General features: G+C 36.3%; 1 protein-coding gene across 1 annotated transcript; it reads left to right on the plus strand.

Moving 5' to 3' along the window:
* On the plus strand, positions 1-25,187 carry LOC131942944 (calmodulin-binding transcription activator 1-like). Its single transcript, XM_059302912.1, is given in 29 exon segments — positions 1-32; positions 1,450-1,620; positions 1,792-1,886; positions 2,062-2,129; positions 2,365-2,500; positions 2,802-2,873; positions 2,985-3,123; positions 3,482-3,531; positions 3,707-4,483; positions 4,776-4,916; positions 5,025-5,171; positions 5,325-6,059; positions 6,707-6,947; positions 7,175-7,419; positions 9,178-9,304; positions 10,500-10,634; positions 10,724-10,803; positions 11,226-11,410; positions 11,543-11,618; positions 11,773-11,916; positions 12,074-12,304; positions 12,820-13,084; positions 16,589-16,676; positions 17,354-17,605; positions 18,376-18,557; positions 19,500-19,657; positions 21,538-21,707; positions 22,032-22,103; positions 24,850-25,187. Coding segments are annotated over 28 exon segments (5,406 nt in total). The 5' UTR covers positions 1-32; positions 1,450-1,535; the 3' UTR covers positions 25,160-25,187.
* The last annotated feature ends 381 nt before the right edge of the window (positions 25,188-25,568 follow it).

Raw genomic sequence — 25,568 nt, forward strand, 5'->3', positions numbered from 1 at the left:
ATTCAGCCTGCTAATATAATCGAATTACACAGGTAGGCCTAGGCCTCTGAAAAATAGGTTTTGTTATTAATTGTGGTATTACATTCTCACCTGTAGCTTTCATTCTTATAATATAAATCTAATAAATAGTTCTAGAATCTGTTTTGATTAACGTTAGCTCTAAAAATCATATTGATCTTTTCTGATCTATTGGACCATTCACCTTTACTAAAAATAAAATAAGACTTTTATAAGACAAGAGTAGACTGCAACATTAAAAAAATATAACAGACAACTTAGATCTAGATCTAATCTAGATCTAGTACTTAGAATAGAACACATACCATATCCAACTAGTCTAGACAACACAACCATAATCATAATATTAATAGCCCGAAGTGTCTATTCACAGTCGACTGTGAATAGCCGTATTGGGGCTATTCACAGTCGTATTCACGTGACCGTTTTTGATACATTTAATGTTAAAAATACCTAATTAGGCATGAAGACGTGTGGTCGAGCGGTCATTGGGAGTGGTTGACGTGCCAGAAGGTGTGGGTTCAAATCCATCAGATGCCCTATCGCTATGACTGAGTCTTAATGTATGCCTCTCAATCTTAATATCAATATATTTTTTCAGTTACTTAAGTTAAGTTACTCATCGAAGGGTTACTTTTGTTACTTTTTTTTGTGACGTAATTGTTGGCATATCCGCAAAAAAAAAAAAAAAAAAAAAAAAAGAGAAAAAATACAAAAGTGTGATGGAAACTGAATTATTAGCTGATGAAAAAGGACATCCTATTTCACCTGATATTTATTCTATGTGATAATGTGAATTTTTAATGATAATTGATAAGTCAATAGCAATGTGAACAACCAACTAACCTTTACCAAACTGATGCTTAATTAGTATTATTTATTTAAAAATTACTAGATCTATTATTCTAGTGTATAGAATAGTATAGATTTAGAGTGCATAATTGATCATCTATGACCTACGTAGCCTGTAGCAGATATGCCTGATATGAGCCTAAAAGCTAAACTTTAATTGTAATAACTTTTTTACAACAAAATAAAAATAGCACTGCTCTCTTAATCTATACCTCATTCCCCAGTCACAATAAATGCTTTTATTATTTTAAGATATTATTCACAGTCGTATTTAGCATGAAATGACAGCCGACTGGGAATAGCCTTGGCCTTAATAGCCTAGGCCTAACATTTTTAATAACTTACTCTAATAGTACTCTTCCGTATTAGACTAGATCTAGATCTATTACTATAAGTAAGTAGATCTAGATCTAGTTGAGTTTAACTAAGTAAACTCAAATAACAATCCCAACACTTCATGCCTTGCTTAAAGCTAGCCCAACAGCTAACCTTCCATGATCCATAGGAATATTTTAAGGAACTACTAAATCTAGAATTCCATGGTCCATGACATTATAATCTACTACTTTTCTTCGACAGAGCTTTTTACAATGATTTTCAACTTGAAATTAAAATATATATAATCAGCGATGGCTGATTAACTAAAATAGCTGGGCAGAGGAACAATGGAGGAGCTGGATGAGGCTCCATCAACTTCCTCAAAAATGGACCAGCGTGATGGAACCCCAGAGCCTGTAGATGACTCTGATAGTATGTCTAAATTCACTGTAACTCTCCTGTATTTTAGTAGCTGTTGTGATGCTTGTCCAACATGTAGATCTAGTGAAGATCATTAATGTGGTAAAAATAGATTTATGAAAATGCATGAAACTTTAATGTTGACGTTTACCCTAAGACATATTAATGATGTTTTTTTTATAGCAGGAATGGTAAATATCAAACTTCCAGAGCAGCTTCAGAAAATTACCCCTGCTGAGGAATTTGTCTGTGTGCGGCATAGATGGAATACCAACGAAGTTAGTTGGGATTTGTTTTTTATTAAATATATTCTATCTTTATTTTAATGCTGCCTTGTTTGATGTTTCTTAAAACACCATGATTTTTCATGGACCGTCAAAGTTGGAAGTGTCCTTTTTATTTGGATGTTTTATTGTTCTAAAGTTTTTTTAAAACCATTAATCCTTCATTTAGGAAATTGCGTCTGTTTTGATTGCATTTGATCGCCATAAAGAGTGGCTTGTGTTGCCTCAGAAAATAAGGTACATTTAATTTTAAGTGTACACTTGTGAAATATTGATTTTGTTATGCATGCATCAGGCATGATCTATATTCAGTACAATAATTTATATCTGACCTGTATCGCAGTTAAATGTGTTGGTTGAACTACATTTCCTAATTATGGGAGGTCTCACTGCACTTAAAGTTGCAACTACTCCCCCATGTTAATGAAATGATGGCTGTAATTGTGAAGGTGAGAGAATTTTCTGTTTCCAGGCCTGCCAGTGGTTCGATGTTGTTGTACAACAGGAAAGTTGTGTTCTACAGGAGAGATGGATACTGCTGGAAGAAGAGAAAGAATGGGAGCACTATCAGAGAAGACCATATGAAGCTCAAAGTTCAAGGGCTAGAGGTACTCTCTCATATCCACTCTTTGTTTATACTTTCTTAACTTTCTAGAATTAAAAAAAGGAAAAATCCCTTAAGGTTCACTAGACTCTTGAAATACAGAGTTTATAGTTTTGGCGGCAGCTGTGTATAAAGAGATGGTGTTGCCAACATTATGCCCAGCTGCCTTTGATTTACTAGATCCCATTGCTGGGAGACCTCAAGCATCTAGCCTATTACTGTACTGAGCTTGAACTGAGTAGATGTGCATAGAAATAAGTTGTTTTTAAACTTTTTTGTAACAATACCTGTTTATCTGATTTTAGTGTATATATGGATCCTATGTGCACTCAGCTATACTGCCAACCTTTCACAGAAGATGCTATTGGCTCTTGCAGGTACTTTAGTATGCATTTATCAAAGAGTTTTCAAAATTTAAAATAGTTAAAAATAAAGAAACCAATTGATTTAAAAAGACTTACAGATATTCTTTTTTTTTAACTTTGAAGAACCCCAACATTGTCCTTATTCACTACTTGAATGTGCCATACCCTGAATCAGCCAAGCCACCAATACCCTCACTGTCTTATGAACTGCAGCAAAAGGACTGGACAAAAGAAGAGTTGGTTGATCAGCTAAGGCCCATGTGTAAGTTTTTATCACATCCATTGACATGACTAGTGGCTCAATTGAGAATCTTCCTATACCTATACATTGTGCATGTTATGATTCATTCAGAAGGGTTTGCTGTAGAGGTTGAATATAACAAGTGTTAAAAAATAGATGTTGCTTACAATTTAAGGACAATTACAGCAAAAGTTGATTGTAATTGACTTTATTGTCAGTTTGATTAACTTCTGTTTTCCAACATTATATGACAGCTCCAGTTCAACATTTCTCATGAAAGGTCCATAAATTAATTTGAAATTCATTTACCTTTAAAATTGATCCAAGAAACCACTTATTGTAGTATATTGTTTATAAAAAACCAGATGTGCATTTTCAGTGTCACAAGTTGCTCAGGGGACAGAGCATGACGTTGAAGAGGATCAAAAGGTAAAAGGTTATTTAGACAAATATTTAATGTATAGGTAGTGCTGATGTCTTACATGTTCTATCACTGAGCTTAATATCACCTCCCAATGAATTTATACTGGTTCTTGTTTTTACTACTGAAGTATACTTAAATGAAATGCTGTTACTAAAACAATATTTTTTATGGAATGAACAGGTAGAAAAAATGTTGGAAGAAATTCTTCCTTTGCTGCTGCCAGCTCAAGAGAATAATAAAGTACCTCAAGGGTTGCCTCGTGGAACTCGACCTCTGGCGCCTGCTCCTGTCACGTCTGTTGTGTCCAGTTCCTCATCCTCCTCTACCACAGTATCTTCCTCCCCTGCTGTTAAAAGGCCAGCACGTAAGCAGTTTGTAACCATGGAAACCCAGCCTGGTGCTAAACTGGACTCTACATCCTTTCACCCCCAGCAGACCCAGAGTGCTGGGGGTCAGGTCAGGGTTACCACACAGCACCCAGCCTTGCTCGCAACTCAGCTGCTTCACTCTCAGCAGCAGCAGCAACCTAACCAAGGCAATATTCCAAATATCCATTCCCTAACTGGCTCTAACCTTATACAGAAGGTCAATCCCACTACCCATACAATCCTAACCTCCTCCCATGGTCAAAACTTTCATTCATCCCATAATATTCCACAAAATCTACATGTAGCTGGCTTTGTCAACAAGAATGTGGCAAGCTCGGCAAATACCCCACGGTTTCTCACCATAGGATCTGATGTTGTCATAGCCAGTACAGCCTCGTCCAGCCAAGCACCTGGTACAGAGAGCCTGTCTTGTGCTGTACCCCAGCTGTTGTCCAGTGTCACCCCCATCTACACCAGCCACGGGACCACTGCTCCATTCATCAACCAAGAGATCCCCCCTATACCCCAATCTCCAGCGGATAACACACTCATCATGACTACAACTTCACCATTAGCAGTCACAAGAGATGTAAGGTTTTTAAAAGTTTTTTAACTTAGGAACTATTTTCATAGTAAAACTGTTTTCTAGAGTCATTGAGTATTACCATAGAAATAGTATAGTCTAATTCTAGCAATCAAAGAAGAGATGCAAACAAAAGTAGTCCTTTATATCCTCAGCTGTAGGTGTGTGGCAGTCCACAAGTCTATACAATGACCACTTTTTGCTTGTTATGGAACAAAGTTTCCTAAAATGTACTTTTTGAATCTATAACTAATTTTCAGCAAGATTTTCATTCTGGTCATACTATTGCTATTTTCAGCAGTATTTAGGTAGCCAAGAATCTCAAACTGATCAGAACATAGGAGTCCAGAATCCTTTTCACCAACAGCAGCAGCTGGTGTACCAGCAAGTTGGTGAACAAAGCCATTCCTTATGTGTAGATGAGCACCAGTTAAAATTGGTAGGTTTTTTTAATTGATAGGCTGTTCTAGTTATGGTTTTTGTCACCTCATTGAAATAATGTGTACCTTCAAGTGGAGTTTAAAACTTTGGTTTCCATCATCATCAGCAACAACAACAACAGCAGCAACAACAGCTGCAGCAAGCCCCAGTGCTGACCCTTCACCTCAAGCCCTCTAACAGTTCATCCTCTGACAGCCCAGGTTTTGTGCTAAGTTTACAAGGTGCCACCATAGTCTCTCACAGTAATGAGCAGGTATATCTCTATAAATATTGATCCATGAAAAATTAAATTTTCATGTTATTTTTATCTAATTTTTTTTTGCTTTTTACAACTACTTATTATTTGTATGTAACATCAGCAACCTACAACTGTTAATTTGTGATGTATTTTGTCTTGATCATCTAGCCTCCTCCTGGGTTTGCTGGCTTCAACAGCAGCCAGTCCCTGAACCTGCCAAGCAACCAGGCCCTTGTCTTTGTGGCCAGTCAGGGGCCCGGTGGGGGTCTGGTTCTCAACAGGATCTCATCCAGCGCTCAGCAGCATCACACAACACCTGGAGCCCCGCAGCCCCAGAAATCTTTCACCCACCATACCTTGGAAAACATGGACTCAGCTTTTACAGATGTCCCGGTAGCCATGACAACAGCAATGTTTACACAGTCTGACCATAACGAAAACCTGTCTCAAAAATTTACTTACACCTCTCCCATGACAGTGTCATCTCTCAACCACCAACAGCAGGGCTACTCTGTATTCTCATCTTCAGGAACAAACGCCAGTTCCTTCCCCTTGAAAGTAGATCATCAAATTTTCTCTGTACATAGCCAGCAGTTTGACAACAACTTGAGTGAGATGAAGAAAGAAGAGCAGCAGGACAACAAAAGCTCATCCCCAACATCCTTTGGTCAAAGCTCACACAGCAACAACACCACCAGCTACAGCAGCTCCTTCCTGTCTAACCAATGTCAGCCCAGCTTCTCTGGCGCATTGATGAGGGGCTCATCAGAACCTTCCACAGTATTCTCCCTTCAGCAGGCCATCTCACAAGGTCATCAAGTTCACTCTCACCTTCCACATTCAATCCACTCACCCGACCTGATGGCTGGACCTTCAGGCCTGAATTCCTCAGTCAAAGATATGGTGAGTCTATTTTTAAATGCTGGACCTTCAGTTCCTCAGTCAAAGATATGGTGAGTCTAGTTTAAATCCTGGACCTTCAGTCCTGAATTCCTCAGTCAAAGAAATGGTAGGTCTAATGTTAAATGCAGATGAAGCTGTTACTACAAGTTAAATTGATATACACTGATAACATACATTTTGAAACAGTGGTTATCAAGTGTCTTGTACATTACCCTCTTTGTAGTTGCCTCGATGATTACCCCCTAGATGAACTTCCCCCTCTTTAGAATATGTTACTGTCAAATTGAGAAACACTGTTTGGTTGAATCAGATATTTTACATTAAAGCTGTGGAACCAGTAAAGTGTGAACTATTCTTATTACGAGCAGAGTATTTCCAATCTATCCTAAACTTAACCCTAACATTGCTGTAATTGAATACATATAGTTTGGATTAGTGTTGGGATTAAGTTTAGAGTTAATTTGATAGGGTGGGGTAGGGGAGATGTCTTATCTAGTTATTGTGCCGTTCTGTTATTGTGGATACTCTGTTTTCAACCTCTGCTATCTTTAAATTTTAATTACATTGTTTAAATAAGTAACTCCTTAAAACACTAATGGCGTATGCCTGAGTGAGGCTCTCATTAGCAAACAACTCTGGCCTTCCAGATGACCAACCCCAACTCCTGTGATACCCTGGATGGCAGCTTTTCATCACTGCCCAGCGCTGATCTCAACCTAGATGACCTCCTTGACCTTAACGACCTTGATGATGTGTCTGACCTTGGGTGCTCCCCCTTCACCCCATCAGACATCTCAGAACAGCCACACATCAGCAATGAGATGAGTATAGAGCCCAAAGGTGGGCATGTTCAGGACAGTGGTGGCCTGCCCCAGAGCACTATAGCAGGTTGGTTGGTCCTTGTCCTCCATTGTGCCACCATTACTATCAAAAGTTACTTAAAGACATCACTAGATGTCTGTTTAAAATCAAACAATTCATTGATATTTGAAAATCATTTAATGACATGCTACCAACTTGTAGGAAATATTATTTTCTAAAATATGAAAAGTATCAAATAGGTGTTTATTTTATGTAAAACTGTGAATGTATTGCTATTGCTTTTCAATCCCCAGAAAATGTACCCCTGTTCACCTGTGTTAATAATACTTTGGGATTCCATCTGACCAATCAAGGACTTCCACAGCCTCACGCACCCCTGTCTCCCCTCCACCCAGGGGCCCCGCCCCAGTCTTACTCCCCCATGATGCTGGCCGGCCCCTCAGATCCCCACCATCTCAGCTGTGATAACAATCAGGACAGTGACCCTGAACTCAACTCTGTGATCAAAGACTTTAGCCCAGACTGGGCTTATACAAAGGTATGTGGGCTTATACAAATGTATGTGGGCTTATACAAAGGTATGTGGGCTTATACAAAGGTATGTGGGCTTATACAAAGTTATTTGGGCTTATACAAAGGTATGTGGGCTTATACAAAGTTATTTGGGCTTATACAAAGGTATGTGGGCTTATACAAAGGTAGGCCTATTTGGGCTTATACAAAGGTATTTGGGCATATACAAAGGTATTTGGGCTTATACAAAGGTATTTGGGCTAATACAAAGGTATTTGGGCTTATACAAAGGTATTTGGGCTTATACAAAGGTATGTGGGCTTATACAAAGGTAGGCCTATTTGGGCTTATATAAAGGTATTTGGGCATATACAAAGGTATTTGGGCTTATACAAAGGTATTTGGGCTTATACAAAGGTATTTGGGCTTATACAAAGATACTTGGACTTACACAAAGGTATTTGTTCATACTTTGTCCAGCCCACACTAGGGGGTAGCTGAAATTTTTGATGACTATGCACTAGTCAGAGAGTTTAAAATGTTGACTCATATTAAAACACAATACCCTATTGAATTATAACACTTATGCTCAAGTCTATTTTATTTATTCAGAAATATAATATTAACTAGCAGTCCCGGCCAGGCCCTTCTCTGGCTTCTGTGAAAAACCTTTCTGTTAAAGACCATTACCTGTGTGTTTAGTAATCATCATAAACCCGGCATTGCCCACCCAAACCACAACCAACCAAAACAACAAAACGCAAACATAATGCTAACACAATTACAAATACAAACGAAAACAAAAACCTAACAACAAACACAACCACAAACACCAATACAAACACAAAGAAAAAACAAACAAAAAAGCAAACGAAAACAAAAACCTAACAACAAACCCAACCACAAACACCAATACCAACCAATAACAACACAAAAAAAAACCGAAAAAGCAAACGAAAACAAACCAAATCCAAACGCAAAACCAACCAAAAACACAAATACAAACCCAAAGAAAAAAACACAAAAACAAAAAAAGAAAGAACAAAAAACGAACCAAATCAAACCGCAACCACTAACGCAAACCCAACCTAAACACAAAGAAAACACTAACGCGAACAAAAACGCAAAGTGCTCACAGTCTAGCCCGGGGCGGAATCGCCTGTTTTAGCTTAATAAACGACTATAGTACCCCAACTTATTCATAGTCTTTTGCACTCACTTAAACGAACGCGCCTGTTTCAATTTAATGAACAATTATAATACTCCAAGCTTATCCGTAAAATACCTACAACATTTGCTCTTGATCAATCCCCGCTAATTATGTAATTATTTTTTTTCCCAACACCAAAACAAAGTAATAAAAAGTAAATTCTTTTCCACTAATGTAATGGTTTTATAAAGGGAAGTAATTGTGTTTTCCTAATTTATCAAAGGGAAGTAAGTGCTATAGGACTAAATAAAGACATAATTAGAATTTTTGTAAAAGATGATATTTTTTAAAAACTTGTGTTTAATGAACATGCCGAAAATTATTACTTTCAGTTTGATAAATGAAAATTATTTCCCAAAACTTTCAATATTAATTTTTTAACTCATAAATTTAGACCATAAGGATCTAACACTTAAATCCATTGAAGTATGTCAACGACAAACTTATTACATACAGAATTGAGCTTTATATATTAGATTGACAATCTACTGGCAGATAAAGAAGAAGCAATTTTGTACACTTACTTTTATCATGTTGTCCCTTGTTATAAACCTTTGAAATTTCTTTGATCAGACAAACACGAAAATCCTAGTGGCAGGGCCTTGGTTTAGTGAGAATGCTAACTATTCTTGTGTCTTTGATGGGGAACACATTCCAGCCATCTTGCTCCAGCCTGGCCTGCTCAGGTGCTTCACCCAATGTAAGTCTTCATGTGCTTGTTCAATCTCAGTGTAAGTCTCATGAACTTGTTCAATCTCAGTGTAAGTCTCATGAACTTGTTCAATCTCAGTGTAAGTCTCATGAACTTGTTCAATCTCAGTGTAAGTCTCATGAACTTGTTCAATCTCAGTGTAAGTCTCATGAACTTGTTCAATCTCATTGTAAGTCTCATGAACTTGTTCAATCTCAATGTAAGTCTCATGTGCTTGTTCAATCTCAATCTAAGTCTTCATGTGCTTGTTCAATCTCAGTGTAAGTCTCATGAACTTGTTCAATCTCAATCTAAGTCTTCATGTGCTTGTTCAATCTCAATGTAAGTCTCATGAACTTGTTCAATCTCAATCTAAGTCTTCATGTGCTTGTTCAATCTCAATGTAAGTCTCATGAACTTGTTCAATCTCAATGTAAGTCTTCATGTGCTTGTTCAATCTCAATGTAAGTCTCATGAACTTGTTCAATCTCAATGTAAGTCTTCATGTGCTTGTTCAATCTCAATGTAAGTCTTCATGTGCTTGTTCAATCTCAATGTAAGTCTCATGAACTTGTTCAATCTCAATGTAAGTCTTCATGTGCTTGTTCAATCTCAATGTAAGTCTTCATGTGCTTGTTCAATCTCAATGTAAGTCTCATGTGCTTGTTCAATCTCAATGTAAGTCTTCATGTGCTTGTTCAATCTCAATGTAAGTCTCATGAACTTGTTCAATCTCAATGTAAGTCTTCATGTGCTTGTTCAATCTCAATGTAAGTCTTCATGTGCTTGTTCAATCTCAATGTAAGTCTCATGAACTTGTTCAATCTCAATGTAAGTCTTCATGTGCTTGTTCAATCTCAATGTAAGTCTTCATGTGCTTGTTCAATCTCAATGTAAGTCTCATGTGCTTGTTCAATCTCAATGTAAGTCTTCATGTGCTTGTTCAATCTCAATGTAAGTCTCATGAACTTGTTCAATCTCAATCTAAGTCTTCATGTGCTTGTTCAATCTCAATGTAAGTCTCATGAGCTTGTTCAATCTTAATGTAAGTCTTCATGTGCTTGTTCAATCTCAATGTAAGTCTCATGTGCTTGTTCAATCTTGGGAAACTGACAGTACTTAGAGATACTGTTGGAGACAATTGGTCAGTGCAGTCTAGATAATGATAGACCGTTGTAACCATGAACTAATTATTTGGTGACAGATCACTGCCCTGGGTACGCCACTCTACAAGTGGCACGCAATGGTGTTATCATCTCCAACTGTGAAGTATTTGAATTCTGTGATAAGGAGTGTAGAGACACAAGTACAACACATCCTGAATGGTTTGCTATTGATGGTAAGTCACTTGTACAGTTCAAGCTTAAATGATTCAGCAGATGAAAAGTTTAAAAACTAACTACATCCACCTTTATGTGTTTGTTGTAGCCAATCAGCTGAGACTGTTGTTGGTTGAAAGACTAGATCAGTTGAGAAGACGCTTCATAAATTCACAGTCAGTTTTTCAGGTAAATTTCTTAGTGTTTTTCTTGTTAAAGGTAAAAGGATTATCTCAATGACTGGTATGTTTGTTGTGTTGTGAGTTATGGATATGTCATAGATGGCATATTTGATGTGAGTTGTGGATATGTCACATATTGTTGTGTTGTGAGTTGTGGATATGTCACAGTTTGTTGTGTTGTGAGTTGTGGATATGTCACAGTTTGTTGTGTTGTGGATGTCACAGTTTGTTGTGTTGTGAGTTGTGGATATGTCAGTGTTTGTTGTGTTGTGAGTTGTGGATATGCCACATATTGTTGTGTTGTGAGTTGTGGATGTCACAGTTTGTGTTGTGAGTTGTGGATGTCACAGTTTGTTGTGTTGTGAGTTGTGGATATGTCACATATTGTTGTGTTGTGAGTTGTGGATGTCACAGTTTGTTGTGTTCCAGGATCACATCTCAGATGATCCAGAAAGCCTGGAGGCAGCATTGGTCCAGCAGGTCCAGTCCTTGTTGAATCAGTCCTGGACAGATACAAATCTTTACCCTAAGGCTGGGCAGCATAACCTCACCCTTTTACATTTGGCAGCTGGGCTTGGTTTTGCCAAGCTGATATCCTGCCTCATCCGCTGGAGGTAATCCTGTTTCATCTTCCAATTTGTCTTGTCCTGTTATGTTAAAGAAAAAATTATGTTCAGAATATTTTAATAGAATGTTTTTTTTTTAAATATTTTTTTTTCTAATACTTAACACCATCATCCTATCAGAATGGACAACAGCTGCGTGGCGTTGGAGTTTGAGGTAGATGCTCAGAGTGTAGACAGTCACGCATGCACACCACTGGTAAGTCTGTGTAGAAAGTACATTTACTAAAGTACTTATAAGCTTACTCTAAAAATTTAATTTGAAATTTATTGCGGGGCCGATGTGACACTAGTTGTAATCACAATAAGTTTTAGGTTCAACCTTGATAACAAAGCTATATTCTCCCCATCAGATGTGGGCGTGTGCTTTAGGCAAGATTGATGCTGCTCTCACCTTGTACCACTGGAATGCATCACCTTTAAAAATGTGCAACAAAGATGGCCTCCTGCCCTTAACTTTAGCTAGACAAAAGGGACATTACAATCTGGCTAATCAGGTACCGCACCTTCAATATCTGTTGCCTCATTTTATTTAGTCTAATACAACTTAAAATAAGTACATCTAGATACAGCATTTTTCTAACAGAACTCTTGTTATAGAAGCTCATGTAATTGATTTTTAGTCAGAGTTAAAGAGCTAAATGTTAATTCTAGGTGGAGCAGCTTGAACGAGCAAAGAAAGACCAAGCTTGTCAAGAGCAGCCAGATTTTCACAACTCAACAAGTCAAAACATGGATGTCAGCTGTTCATCTGTTGGGGGGCGGCCCAGCAGTGAGAGGAGGAAAAATGAATCCGAGTCTAAAGATGAGTTGAATGTTCCTCCACCATCTTTCCCAAAGCCTGGCAGGCCAGGCCCAAAACTGATTCGTAGATATAGTGAGCAGGTGAGTCTATGGGTAGCTTACCTGCTATAGCAGGAAAATATGTTTAGTTGCAGAATTTTCAAGCTCGTAATGTTACAAAATATTTGTCATATAATAAATTTCTGTTACCTGCCGGCTAATCAATGCCTTCCTTAACTTCAGGTTAAACAATGCCTTCCTTAACTTCAGGTTAAACAATGCCTTCCTTAACTTCAGGTTAAACAATGCCTTCCTTAACTTCAGGTTAAACAATGCCTTCCTTAACTTCAGGTTAAACAATGCCTTCCTTAACTTCAGGTTAAACAATGCCTTCCTTAACTTCAGGTTAAACAATGCCTTCCTTAACTTCAGGTTAAACAATGCCTTCCTTAACTTCAGGTTAAACAATGCCTTCCTTAACTTCAGGTTAAACAATGCCTTCCTTAACTTGAGGTTAAACAATGCCTTCCTTAACCAGGTTAAACAATGCCTTCCTTAACTTCAGGTTAAACAATGCCTTCCTTAACCAGGTTAAACAATGCCTTCCTTAACTTCAGGTGATCAGCCAACAGACCAGAACCCTGAGCAAGAGAAACTCTATTGACATCCTCCCCAGTGGTCAAGACATTGACCAAGCCACCCTCCCCTCTGTGGGCTCGCCAATGGGCCTGCCTGTAAGGGAGACCACCTCGGAGCCGCAGCTGCCAGTTAGCCCCGACATGGCCTTTGTGGCCCCTCCTGCTCCCCGGCTCTTGTTGGAGGATGAAATTGATGAGCCGACTGGATACACAGGAGAACCTTCCATGTCCAAAATGGACACAGGTCAGTAGTTGAGCAAGTGTTTTTTTTTGAGTGATGATTTTAAAAAATTGCTACTACCCCTATTTGTTGTCTCACCAATTTGTATTTGTAGAATACATTTTTTACATCTTTAATCAAATTATACACATTAAATTACTGGTTACTTTGTAACTCAAATGATAACCTTATGAATGCCTCTGGTTTACAAAGTAGTTTGCTCTAACAGTTTGTTTAATATTAATTATGTTTTTCTGAAACTTGCTGTAGACATTGTTAAGTTTAAGATGTGGACTTGTTAGATCTGTTTATTTGGGATCAGTGTCTAACACAATTTATGGTAGATTTAATACATGTCTTATGAATGAATCTACAAATATTTACCTGTTTATGGTGGATTTAATACATGTCTTATGAATGAATCTACAAATATTTACCCTATTTATGGTGGATTTAATACATGTCTTATGAATGAATCTACAAATATTTACCTGTTTATGGTGGATTTAATACATGTCTTATGAATGAATCTACAAATATTTACCCTATTTATGGTGGATTTAATACATGTCTTATGAATGAATCTACAAATATTTACCTGTTTATGGTGGATTTAATACATGTCTTATGAATGAATCTACAAATATTTACCTGTTTATGGTGGATTTAATACATGTCTTATGAATGAATCTACAAATATTTACCCTATTTATGGTGGATTTAATACATGTCTTATGAATGAATCTACAAATATTTACCTGTTTATGGTGGATTTAATACATGTCTTATGAATGAATCTACAAATATTTACCTGTTTATGGTGGATTTAATACATGTCTTATGAATGAATCTACCAATATTTACCTGTTTATGGTGGATTTAATACATGTCTTATGAATGAATCTACAAATATTTACCTGTTTATGATGGATTTAATACATGTCTTATGAATGAATCTACAAATATTTACCTGTTTATGGTGGATTTAATACATGTCTTATGAATGAATCTACAAATATTTACCCTATTTATGGTGGATTTAATACATGTCTTATGAATGAATCTACAAATATTTACCCTATTTATGGTGAATTGAATACATGTCTTATGAATGAATCTACAAATATTTACCTGTTTATGATGGATTTAATACATGTCTTATGAATGAATCTACAAATATTTACCTGTTTATGGTGGATTTAATACATGTCTTATGAATGAATCTACAAATACTTACCTGTTTATGATGGATTGAATATATGTCTTATGAATGAATCTACAAATATTTACCTGTTTATGGTGGATTGAATACATGTCTTATGAATGAATCTACAAATATTTACCTGTTTATGGTGGATTTAATACATGTCTTATGAATGAATCTACAAATATTTACCTGTTTATGATGGATTGAATACATGTCTTATGAATGAATCTACAAATATTTACCTGTTTATGATGGATTGAATACATGTCTTATGAATGAATCTACAAATATTTACCTGTTTATGGTGGATTTAATACATGTCTTATGAATGAATCTACAAATACTTACCTGTTTATGATGGATTGAATATATGTCTTATGAATGAATCTACAAATATTTACCTGTTTATGGTGGATTGAATACATGTCTTATGAATGAATCTACAAATATTTACCTGTTTATGGTGGATTTAATACATGTCTTATGAATGAATCTACAAATATTTACCTGTTTATGATGGATTTAATACATGTCTTATGAATGAATCTACAAATATTTACCTGTTTATGATGGATTGAATACATGTCTTATGAATGAATCTACAAATATTTACCTGTTTATGATGGATTTAATACATGTCTTATGAATGAATCTACAAATATTTACCTGTTTATGATGGATTGAATACATGTCTTATGAATGAATCTACAAATATTTACCTGTTTATGGTGGATTTAATACATGTCTTATGAATGAATCTACAAATATTTACCTGTTTATGCTGGATTTAATACATGTCTTATGAATGAATCTACAAATATTTACCTGTTTATGATGGATTGAATACATGTCTTATGAATGAATCTACAAATATTTACCTGTTTATGGTGGATTTAATACATGTCTTATGAATGAATCTACAAATATTTACCTGTTTATGCTGGATTTAATACATGTCTTATGAATGAATCTACAAATATTTACCTGTTTATGGTGGATTTAATACATGTCTTATGAATGAATCTACAAATATTTACCTGTTTATGCTGGATTTAATACATGTCTTATGAATGAATCTACAAATATTTACCTGTTTATGATGGATTGAATACATGTCTTATGAATGAATCTACAAATATTTACCTGTTTATGCTGGATTTAATACATGTCTTATGAATGAATCTACAAATATTTACCTGTTTATGATGGATTGAATACATGTCTTATGAATGAATCTACAAATATTTACCTGTTTATGCTGGATTTAATACATGTCTTATGAATGAATCTACAAATATTTACCTGTTTATGATGGATTGAATACATGTCTTATGAATGAATCTACAAATATTTACCTGTTTATGCTGGATTTAATACATGTCTTATGAATGAATCTACAAATATTTACCTGTTTATGATGGATTGAATACATGTCTTATGAATGAATCTACAAATATTTACCTGTTTATGCTGGATTTAATACATGTCTTATGAATGAATCTACAAATATTTACCTGTTTATGATGGATTGAATACATGTCTTATGAATGAATCTACAAATATTTACCTGTTTATGATGGATTTAATACATGTCTTATGAATGAATCTACAAATATTTACCTGTTTATGATGGATTTAATACATGTCTTATGAATGAATCTACAAATATTTACCTGTTTATGGTGGATTTAATACATGTCTTATGAATGAATCTACAAATACTTACCTGTTTATGATGGATTGAATATATGTCTTATGAATGAATCTACAAATATTTACCTGTTTATGGTGGATTGAATACATGTCTTATGAATGAATCTACAAATATTTACCTGTTTATGATGGATTTAATACATGTCTTATGAATGAATCTACAAATATTTACCTGTTTATGGTGGATTTAATACATGTCTTATGAATGAATCTACAAATATTTACCTGTTTATGGTGGATTTAATACATGTCTTATGAATGAATCTACAAATATTTACCTGTTTATGGTGGATTTAATACATGTCTTATGAATGAATCTACAAATATTTACCTGTTTATGGTGGATTTAATACATGTCTTATGAATGAATCTACAAATATTTACCTGTTTATGGTGGATTTAATACATGTCTTATGAATGAATCTACAAATATTTACCTGTTTATGGTGGATTTAATACATGTCTTATGAATGACTCTACAAATATTTACCTGTTTATGATGGATTGAATACATGTCTTATGAATGAATCTACAAATATTTACCTGTTTATGGTGGATTGAATACATGTCTTATGAATGAATCTACATATATTTACCTGTTTATGCAGATGAGGTGGTGTCTGTAAGAGGTGGAAGCCCAATTATAGATGTTGAAAGACTTTCTTCAGATGATGAAGTGGAGGCCAATAAAGGTAAGTTAGTTTTACTCATCTATTAAAGTTCCCTTTCAAACCTGACCGTCTATAGGACAAGTGAAGTAGAGTTCACTTGTTTCTGTGACCTCAGCATATGAAGAGATAGTGTGGTCAGCACTATGCCCAACCTCCTTTATTTTCCCTAATGTGAGTTAGGTACCCATCTATGGTTGGCAAAAAATTGAACCCAACACAGCTTTTGAGTCTTAAAAGGTAGAATGTGATGGGGGGGGGGGGGGGGGGGGGGAAGGGGGTAGCAGCCTTAAAGGTTACCAACCTTGCACACGCATAATATGCTTATTGATTAAAGTAAAATTATCAAATGGTAGACTTGTTTACTTGAAATAAATGTGAATGCAGCATTTAACTTGTTTGTGTGACCAGATGGGTCCAAGCATCAAATGGTAGACTTGTTTACTTGAAATAAATGTGAATGCAGCATTAAACTTGTTTGTGTGACCAGATGGGTCCAAGCATCAAATGGTAGACTTGTTTACTTGAAATAAATGTGAATGCAGCATTAAACTTGTTTGTGTGACCAGATGGGTCCAAGCATCAAATGGTAGACTTGTTTACTTGAAATAAATGTGAATGCAGCATTTAACTTGTTTGTGTAAGCGTCCAAGCATCAAATGGTAGACTTGTTTACTTGAAATAAATGTGAATGCAGTATTTAAGTTAAAGTGTATCACCAGATGGATCCAAGCATCAAATGGTGACACTAGCCAACCAGATTATTGCTGCCATCCCTGAGAGGATCAAGCTTTCCCCACCCAAGGGAGATGATGTGGATGACTGTTCTAGTGGCAGGGGCAGAAGTGAGTCTCACAGTTCTCTCCCCTCACAAGGCTCACCCAGGCCATCATCTTTTGGGGATGATTCAGGGATATCAACACCCATGACTGACAGTCTGGCCTTTGAGGAGTACAGGTATTGTAAGCACTCGTTACATGGGGTTAGCAGTAGATTGCACACCTGTATAGGCAGGTATTGTAATAACTCTTTACAGGATGTTAGCATTTAATTGTACACTTGTATAGACAGGTATTGTAATCATTTTTTTCAGGGTGTTAGCATTAGATTGTACACCCATATAGACAATTATTGTAATAATTGTTTTCAGGGTGTTTTGTTGTAATAATTGTTTTCAGGGTGTTAGCATTCAATTGTACTGTTGTTCTGTCAGCAATTCGGAACACCTGTATTGGCTGGTGTCTGTTATACCTGTAGTTGCAGATGTTTATTACACCTGTATTGGTAGGTGTGACACCTGTATTGGCAGGTAACTTACTCCTGATGTAATGTTAAATACTGTGTTGCTTGTGTGCAGGTACCCAGAGTTTGGTACACCTGTATTGTCAGGTGTGTGCTACACCTGCTGTCATGTTAAATACTGTGTTGCTTGTGTGCAGGTACCCAGAGTTTGGTACCCCTGTATTGGCAGGTGTCACACCTGTATTGGCAGGTGTGTGTTACACCTGATATAATGTTAAATTCTGTATTGATTGTGTGCAGGTATCCAGAGTTTGGTACACCTGTATTGGCAGGTGTCACACCTGTATAGGCAGGTGTATGCTACACCTGATGTAATGTTAAATACTGTGTTGCTTGTGTGCAGGTACCCAGAGTTTGGTACACCTGTATTGGCAAGTGTGTGCTACACCTGATGTCATGTTAAATACTGTGTTGCTTGTGTGCAGGTACCCAGAGTTTGGTACCCCAGCATCCAGCCTAAGCCCAGACTCGACCTGCCTGCCCAGCCCGTACAGCCCGTACAGTTTCACCCTGGACTCCCCACCTCCCACCACGGCAGAGTTCACGGAATACTTCAATGCTCCCACCACGTACATGGAGAAGGACTTTTCCCAGCTCACTCTCTCTGGTAGGTTCAAACAGCTTTCTGTATGCTAATGATGGTGGATGAATCACTCTCTCTGGTATGTTCAAACAGCTTTCTGTATGCTAATGATGGTGGATCAATACAGACCCTGCATAGTTGTAGGTGGAGTAGACTACCCTCTGGTATTAATGTAGTGTCAAACAATTGATACTAAAACAGTTTGGTTTTAGCTCAATTTTACTGTTTTATTCTGCTATATTTTGTCCTCATTCTTTACTAACTTTGAATGCTAATAGGTGGCAGTTCAAAATATGTATGTGGGTTGTGTGGCTATCACAAGCAGTGCTACTAGATGACTGTTTAAATGTGTGTGTAGTAAGTGTGGATACCACAAGCAGTGCTAGTGGATGACAGTTTAAATGTGTGTGTGGGAAGTGTGGCTACCACAAGCAGTGCTACTAGCTGACTGTTTAAATGTGTGTGTGGGAAGTGTGGCTACCAAAAGGCTAGTAGATGCCTGTTGAAATGTGTGTGTGGGTTGTGTGGCTACCACAAGCAGTGCTAGTAGATGGCTGTTGAAATGTGTGTGTGGTAAGTGTGGCTACCACAAGCAGTGCTAGTAGATGCCTGTGTGTGTGGGTTGTGTGGCTTCCACAAGCAGTGCTAGTAGGTGCCTGTTTAAATGTGTGTGTGGGTTGTGTGGCTACCACAAGCAGTGCTAGTAGCTGACTGTTTAAATGTGTGTGTGTGGTAAGTGTGGATACCACAAGCAGTGCTAGTAGATGACTGTTGAAATGTGTGTGTGGGTTGTGTGGCTACCACAAGCAGTGCTAGTAGATGACTGTTTAAATGTGTGTGTGTGAAGTGTGGCTACCACAAGCAGTGCTAGTAGATGCCTGTTGAAATGTGTGTGTTGGATGTGTGGATACCACAAGCAATGCTAGTAGATGCCTGTTTAAATGTGTGTACAACTCCTGTGAACAGACCAAGAGCAGAGAAAGCTGTATGAAGCAGCCAAAGTGATCCAGAACGCTTACAGACATTACAGAGACAAGCAGCAGCAACAGCAGCAACAACTACAGCATCAGAAGGAGATTGAGGCTGCCATCTTGATCCAGAGCTACTACAGAAGATATAAAACGGTGAGTAACTCAACATAGCACAACATCAGGTTCTACTTAAAACTGTGAGTAACTCAACATAGCACAACATCAGGTTCTACTTAAAACTGTGAGTAACTCAACATAGCACAACATCAGGTTCTACTTAAAACTGTGAGTAACTCAACATAGCACAACATCAGGTTCTACTTAAAACTGTGAGTAACTCAACATAGCACAACATCAGGTTCTACTTAAAACTGTCAGTAACTCAACATAGCACAACATCAGGTTCTACTTAAAACTGTCAGTAACTCAACATAGCACAACATCAGGTTCTACTTAAAACCGTGAGTAACTCAACATAGCACAACATCAGGTTCTATTTAAAACTGTAACTCAACATAGCACTTGACAACTTCAGGTTCTACTTGAATATAGTGAAAACGTTATTGTTTGGTGAGAAAGCATCAATTTGAATACATTTTTTATTTGTTCCATACAGTATGAGTAATTGATATTAATGTATAATTATGGCTTTATCTTACTTCCTTAAAATAAGCTAACTAAACACTAATAATGTTACAGTTAGGCAAAGTAGACTATTATTATACTAGCCATCGGTACCCGTTTCACGTGAATTATAGGCCTATATATTTTAAAATGTTGTATTTGTTTGAGAACAATTATTTATGAAATAGTTATTGGTCAAAACGCAATGTGCTCTACTACACGCTGAACGATATTAGTGACAAAGCAAAGAAATAACTAAATCCGACACATTTAACATAACAAAGGCACACACTGATTAAGTGACTTAAATGTTTGCGTTAAAAATCTGGCTATTCAATGGTCATTATGTTGTTTTTTAAGTAATTTGTATTAGTTTGACCGATAAAATTGTATATATTTCATATCGTACATCTTGATGAGTAGATCTATAGATCTAGCTCTAAATCAAATTTATTTTTGGAATAGATTCTAGAGTAGATAGTCTCAATCTAGATCGTAGCGACTTAGCGTATAGGTCTAGTTTTTGCGTAGATTTAGGTCTAGATCTAGAATCTAAATAGGTAAAATAAATTTTATAAGTTTAGGTCGGAAAAATTGTATTGTATACATTTCATAGCGTACGTAGATCTAAATCAAATTTGAATGAAATAGTTTATTTCTTTTTATTCTAAACTCGGCAGATGACGTCATTAGTTAATGTATAAACATTAGTGACGTCATTGTTTCATGGGTTCTTTTTCACAACTATAAACACTTTTCCTGTTGCATAATTAAAACTGTTTTTCTACATTCGAATATGCCTTTATTTTTTATTTTTCTTCTTTAAAAAAAATGTTGGTTATACCTTTAAAACATCTACCATATTATTTTCAACAAAAGTCCGTATCAAGTTCTCCATATATCGTTATAGATTCTGATGTGATACCCTGCGAAAATATTTTGCGGAGAGAGAGAGACAGAGAGAGAGAAGTGCGCACATGGACTTTTATATATTAGGATAGGGTGTTCAGTATGAGGAATATAAAGCCTCGCACAATTAGAATTTTTGTAAGACTAAAAAATGTTCTGCTCTTGTCTCCTGCAAGAATAAAGTAACACCTACTACAAACATAACCTAGTCTAATGCAAGTATAATGTAACACCTACTACAAACATAACCTAGTCTAATGCAAGTATAATGTAACACCTACTACCAACATAACCTATCCTAATGCAAGTATAATGCAACACCTACTACAAACATAACCTATCCTAATGCAAGTATAATGCAACACCTACTACAAACATGACCTAGTCTAATGCAAGTATAATGTAACACCCACTACAAACTTGACCTAGTCTAATGCCAGTATGTTTAACAGTATGCCTACTACAAACATGACCTAGTCTAATGCTAATATGTTAAACAGTATGCCTACTACAAGAAAATGAGCCATGCTGCAGTCCTCATCCAAAACCAGTTTAGAAGCTACTACGCCAAGCGCAAGAAGCGGGGGGATAGTGGAGCAACCACACGGAGGGAATCTGAGAGGTTGAAGAAAGGAAGGAACCAGTCTGTCATCATCCAGCAAAGGTTTAGGTATGTGGGTCCCATTACATTTGGTCTCATGTTTTCTTTTGTCAAAGTCCCATTAATCTTCTCTTTAATCCAACAAGGTCCCATTACATTTGGTCTCATGTTTTCTTTTGTCAAAGTCCCATTACCATCTTCTCTTTAATCCAACAAGGTCCTATTACATCTGGTCTCATGTTTTCTTTTGTTAAGGTCCCATTAATCTTCTCTTTAATCCAACAAGGTCCTATTACATCTGGTCTCATGTTTTCTTTTGTTAAGGTCCCATTAATCTTCTCTTTAATCCAACAAGGTCCCATTACATCTGGTCTCATGTTTTCTTTTGTTAAGGTCCCATTACCAACGTCGATCTCTGGACGGTAAAGAAGGAAGTGCTCAGCCATCGGGTGAGGCACCTGACAGGTAAGATATGCTCTAGTTCCTGACTAAAGATTCGAACAAGGGAACTTTTTTCCTTAAAATCTTGACGCTATTGAGTCTAAGACTGCAGGTGCTATCTTAAGACAATATCAGCATGAGTTTGATGCTTGCATGGATGCTAATGGATTTCACAAGGGGAACTAACTGAGCCTTGTAGCTTGTAAGGGAACTAATTGCTTTTGCTTTAAAACCCATTTCACAAACATTTGTTTTATGTCATAACTTTTTACATGCATCATCTCAACTTTAAATGCAGTCCAATGTTTAAATTATTTAACAATCATACAACTATTGTATAAGATTAAAAAAAAAAACATAACCCGCACCCTAACACAAGGAGCTGAAAGTTGTGTAAATGATGAGAGCTAGAATGTCCAGTAAAACAATGTACCTGCAGTGTGTACATATTGACTGAAATAAAAAGGGTTAACTCCTGTCACAAACTGGCATCAAATGTTTGCTTTAATCCTGCATGCTCACACAGAGAGCTGTATCAGCTCATTCAGGTAGTAAGGGTAGGTAACAGTGGTACTCGTGTTTCTTGTCCAGATTACCTGTCAGGTCTCTCATTGTTATGTCAGTATTTTTTTTCTGATGTTTCTTGTGGAGATTCACTGTCATATCTTATGTCAGTATTTTTTTCTTTATTTCGTATTGTTGTCAACAAATCATCCCATGAATTTTTTTTACTTTGTCATGGAACCATCGTTCACTTAAATTGTTAAATGCACCCTTGAAGTTTTAAGAAGAAAGTTTTTGATTTATTGTTTGATAAGTGTAAAGTGTTGTCATTCGTAACATCAGTAGTTACATCAGTGTTTGATGCTGTGTAGCATCATTGTTTGATGTCATCAGTGTTTGATGTCAACAGTATTTGATGTTGTATAACATCAGTATTTGATGCTGTATAACATCAGTATTTGATATTGTATAACTTCAGTATTTGATATTGTATAACATCAGTATTTGATGTTGTATAACATCAGTGTTTATTGTTGTATAACATCAGTGTTTGATCTTGTATAACTTCAGTGTTTGATATTGTGTAACTTCAGTGTTGTACTTTGATAGTCTTTGAGAGCTTCCCGTTTAGTTAGTGATATCAGTGTTTCTTATTAATAGTGTTTGATTGCCTCTGGTCCTACTGGTTTACCATTGTGATTTTCCATACTGTGTTTTGGAATGAGATGTTTCAATGTTGGTAGTTTACCATCAAAGATTTAAAGTTTGGTATAAAAAAAAGTCATGTCTGGATCAGATTAGTCTTAGCATGAATACTTTAACTTCAGTTAATTTTATAATGCGGCTACGTAAATTTTAAGATACGGTTTGCTTAACGGCTTTCCGCAGTGTTAAAAAAATGCTGTTTTATAAAATACTAAATCAACCTAACAAGAAAACAACATGAAGTAAACACAACAAAAAATCGCAACTCTAGCATTATCATGACCTAGATTTACGATTAAAAACTTGGATTCTGAAAAACAACGAATTAAATAGAGAAAATTTTATCGGACACAGCGTCGTTAAATGTCTATAACCTTTGTCCCAACTTTAGCTGAAGGATAAATCATCTCCTATAGAAAGCCTTTTTTACTTGCACCTAAATGAAGTTTTGATCATCCAAGTCAGTACATATTACCTCTGGGACTAAAATGTTTACTCTATTGATTAAAAATCTCTTCAAAAAACAGTATGGTGCTACAAATCAGAGAGAAATATTAGTTGTACCTTAATGTAGTTTCAAATGTTAGTGTGAGATGTGTAACTGAATGTATTTATCTCTTGAAACCCCACCACCACCACTGTAATGTGTGAGTATTTATTTCATCATGTAGCCGAGTCAGTTTACCAAAGCCCAGTGAAGACTTCCTGTATAAGGCATGAGGTACCAGCTTCTGCTTACATCCATGTATGCTTGACTGGATGTTTTATCTTACAAATGTAGTGTAACAACTCAAGTTTGCTGACATTATTTCTTCTGTTTGACGCTTCTTATTTTTCTCTTATTTAGTCATCAGCCAAACACTTTTGCTTAAAATCTTTTTTTTCTTAAGCTCAGTAAATAGCTATTCATACATAATGGGACTCTAATAGTTGGTAGACTAGACAGTTGCTTGATGTATTGGCCAGCTTATTTGAACCTGCACATTAAACTTTCTTTAATCTTGAATTACACCTCATTATTTGCATTCATAGAGTTAATTTGAATAAATAATTTATAGAAAAATTTAATAAAATGTTGTAAACTAAAAAATTTAACTTAACATGTTCAATCAAGCTAGACTAGGACATTTTGTTGGTGTTGGCTAGTGAGAAGAAAGTTTACGAGGATATTTTGGTGGCAGTTGCTTCCCTTTGGCTTTGTTTACTTTTTACGCTTATTAAAATTCATTTCATACATTAACAACTTATGATGAGATAATATTTGGAATATTATATTTATTATTTCATTGTATCAAATTTGCATTTTATGTTCATATACATTACTGTTTTTTAAAGTGCGAGTTTTATATCAAATAATAAATAGATTATTTATTACAATTATATATTTTAAAATATTGCCTGCATAAAGCTATATCAGATTTTTAAAAGCAATTTTTTTTACATTTTGGTACAAAATATTTGTTTAAACAATTCTAGCTCATTTTAGTTGTACAATTATGCCTTTCAAGACAATTTAAAGAATCTGTGATTACATATAATTTTTTTTTTCAACCTGTGGCAGCTCCCCCCCTCCCCCAGAAACCAGCTCACAGTGCCCAGACGAGACCCAACCAACAGATGCTGAGGGCAACACAGAATGTGAGGGCAGTGCCCTGGGCGGGCATGGTACAGGTGAGGAGGCAACAGAGGACCAGGTGGCGCTCTCACCTGGTGCGTCTAGCCAGGTGCGCAGGGATGGTGTGTCTAGCCAGGTGCGCAGGGATGGTGACGTGAACCTGGAGAAAGATGTGGAAGCTCTGGTCAAGGACATGGTGGCCAGCCACGGTCAACTGGACACTGGGGACAACTCCAGTGCTGTCAAAATGGAGTAATGGAACTTTATTTCACGCCAGTGCTGTTAAAATGGAGTAATGGAACTTCATTTCACGCCAGTGCTGTCAAAATGAAGTAATGGAACTTCATTTCACGCCAGTGCTGTCAAAATGGAGTAATGAAACTTCATTTCACGCCAGTGCTGTCAAAATGTGCAGTACTGTCAAAATGGAGTAATGGAACTTCATTTCACACCAGCGCTGTCAAAATGGAGTAATGAAATTCTGTCATTTCACACCAGCGTTGTCAAAGTAGAGTGTGGTCTTCACAGATTTTGTGCAGTTTGGTCACAAAAATGTGAAAAATAACGAATAGTTTCTTTTAAAAAAAAATTTCATCATTCCAAATTTTTAATATATTTTTTTTCAATGTATTAGCGTTGTAAGTTGAGATTTGATGTCACTTCCA

Source organism: Physella acuta, unplaced genomic scaffold, assembly GCF_028476545.2.
Source record: "Physella acuta isolate Inbredline_101_S28 unplaced genomic scaffold, ASM2847654v3 ptg000434l, whole genome shotgun sequence".
Lineage (NCBI taxonomy): Eukaryota > Metazoa > Mollusca > Gastropoda > Physidae > Physella > Physella acuta.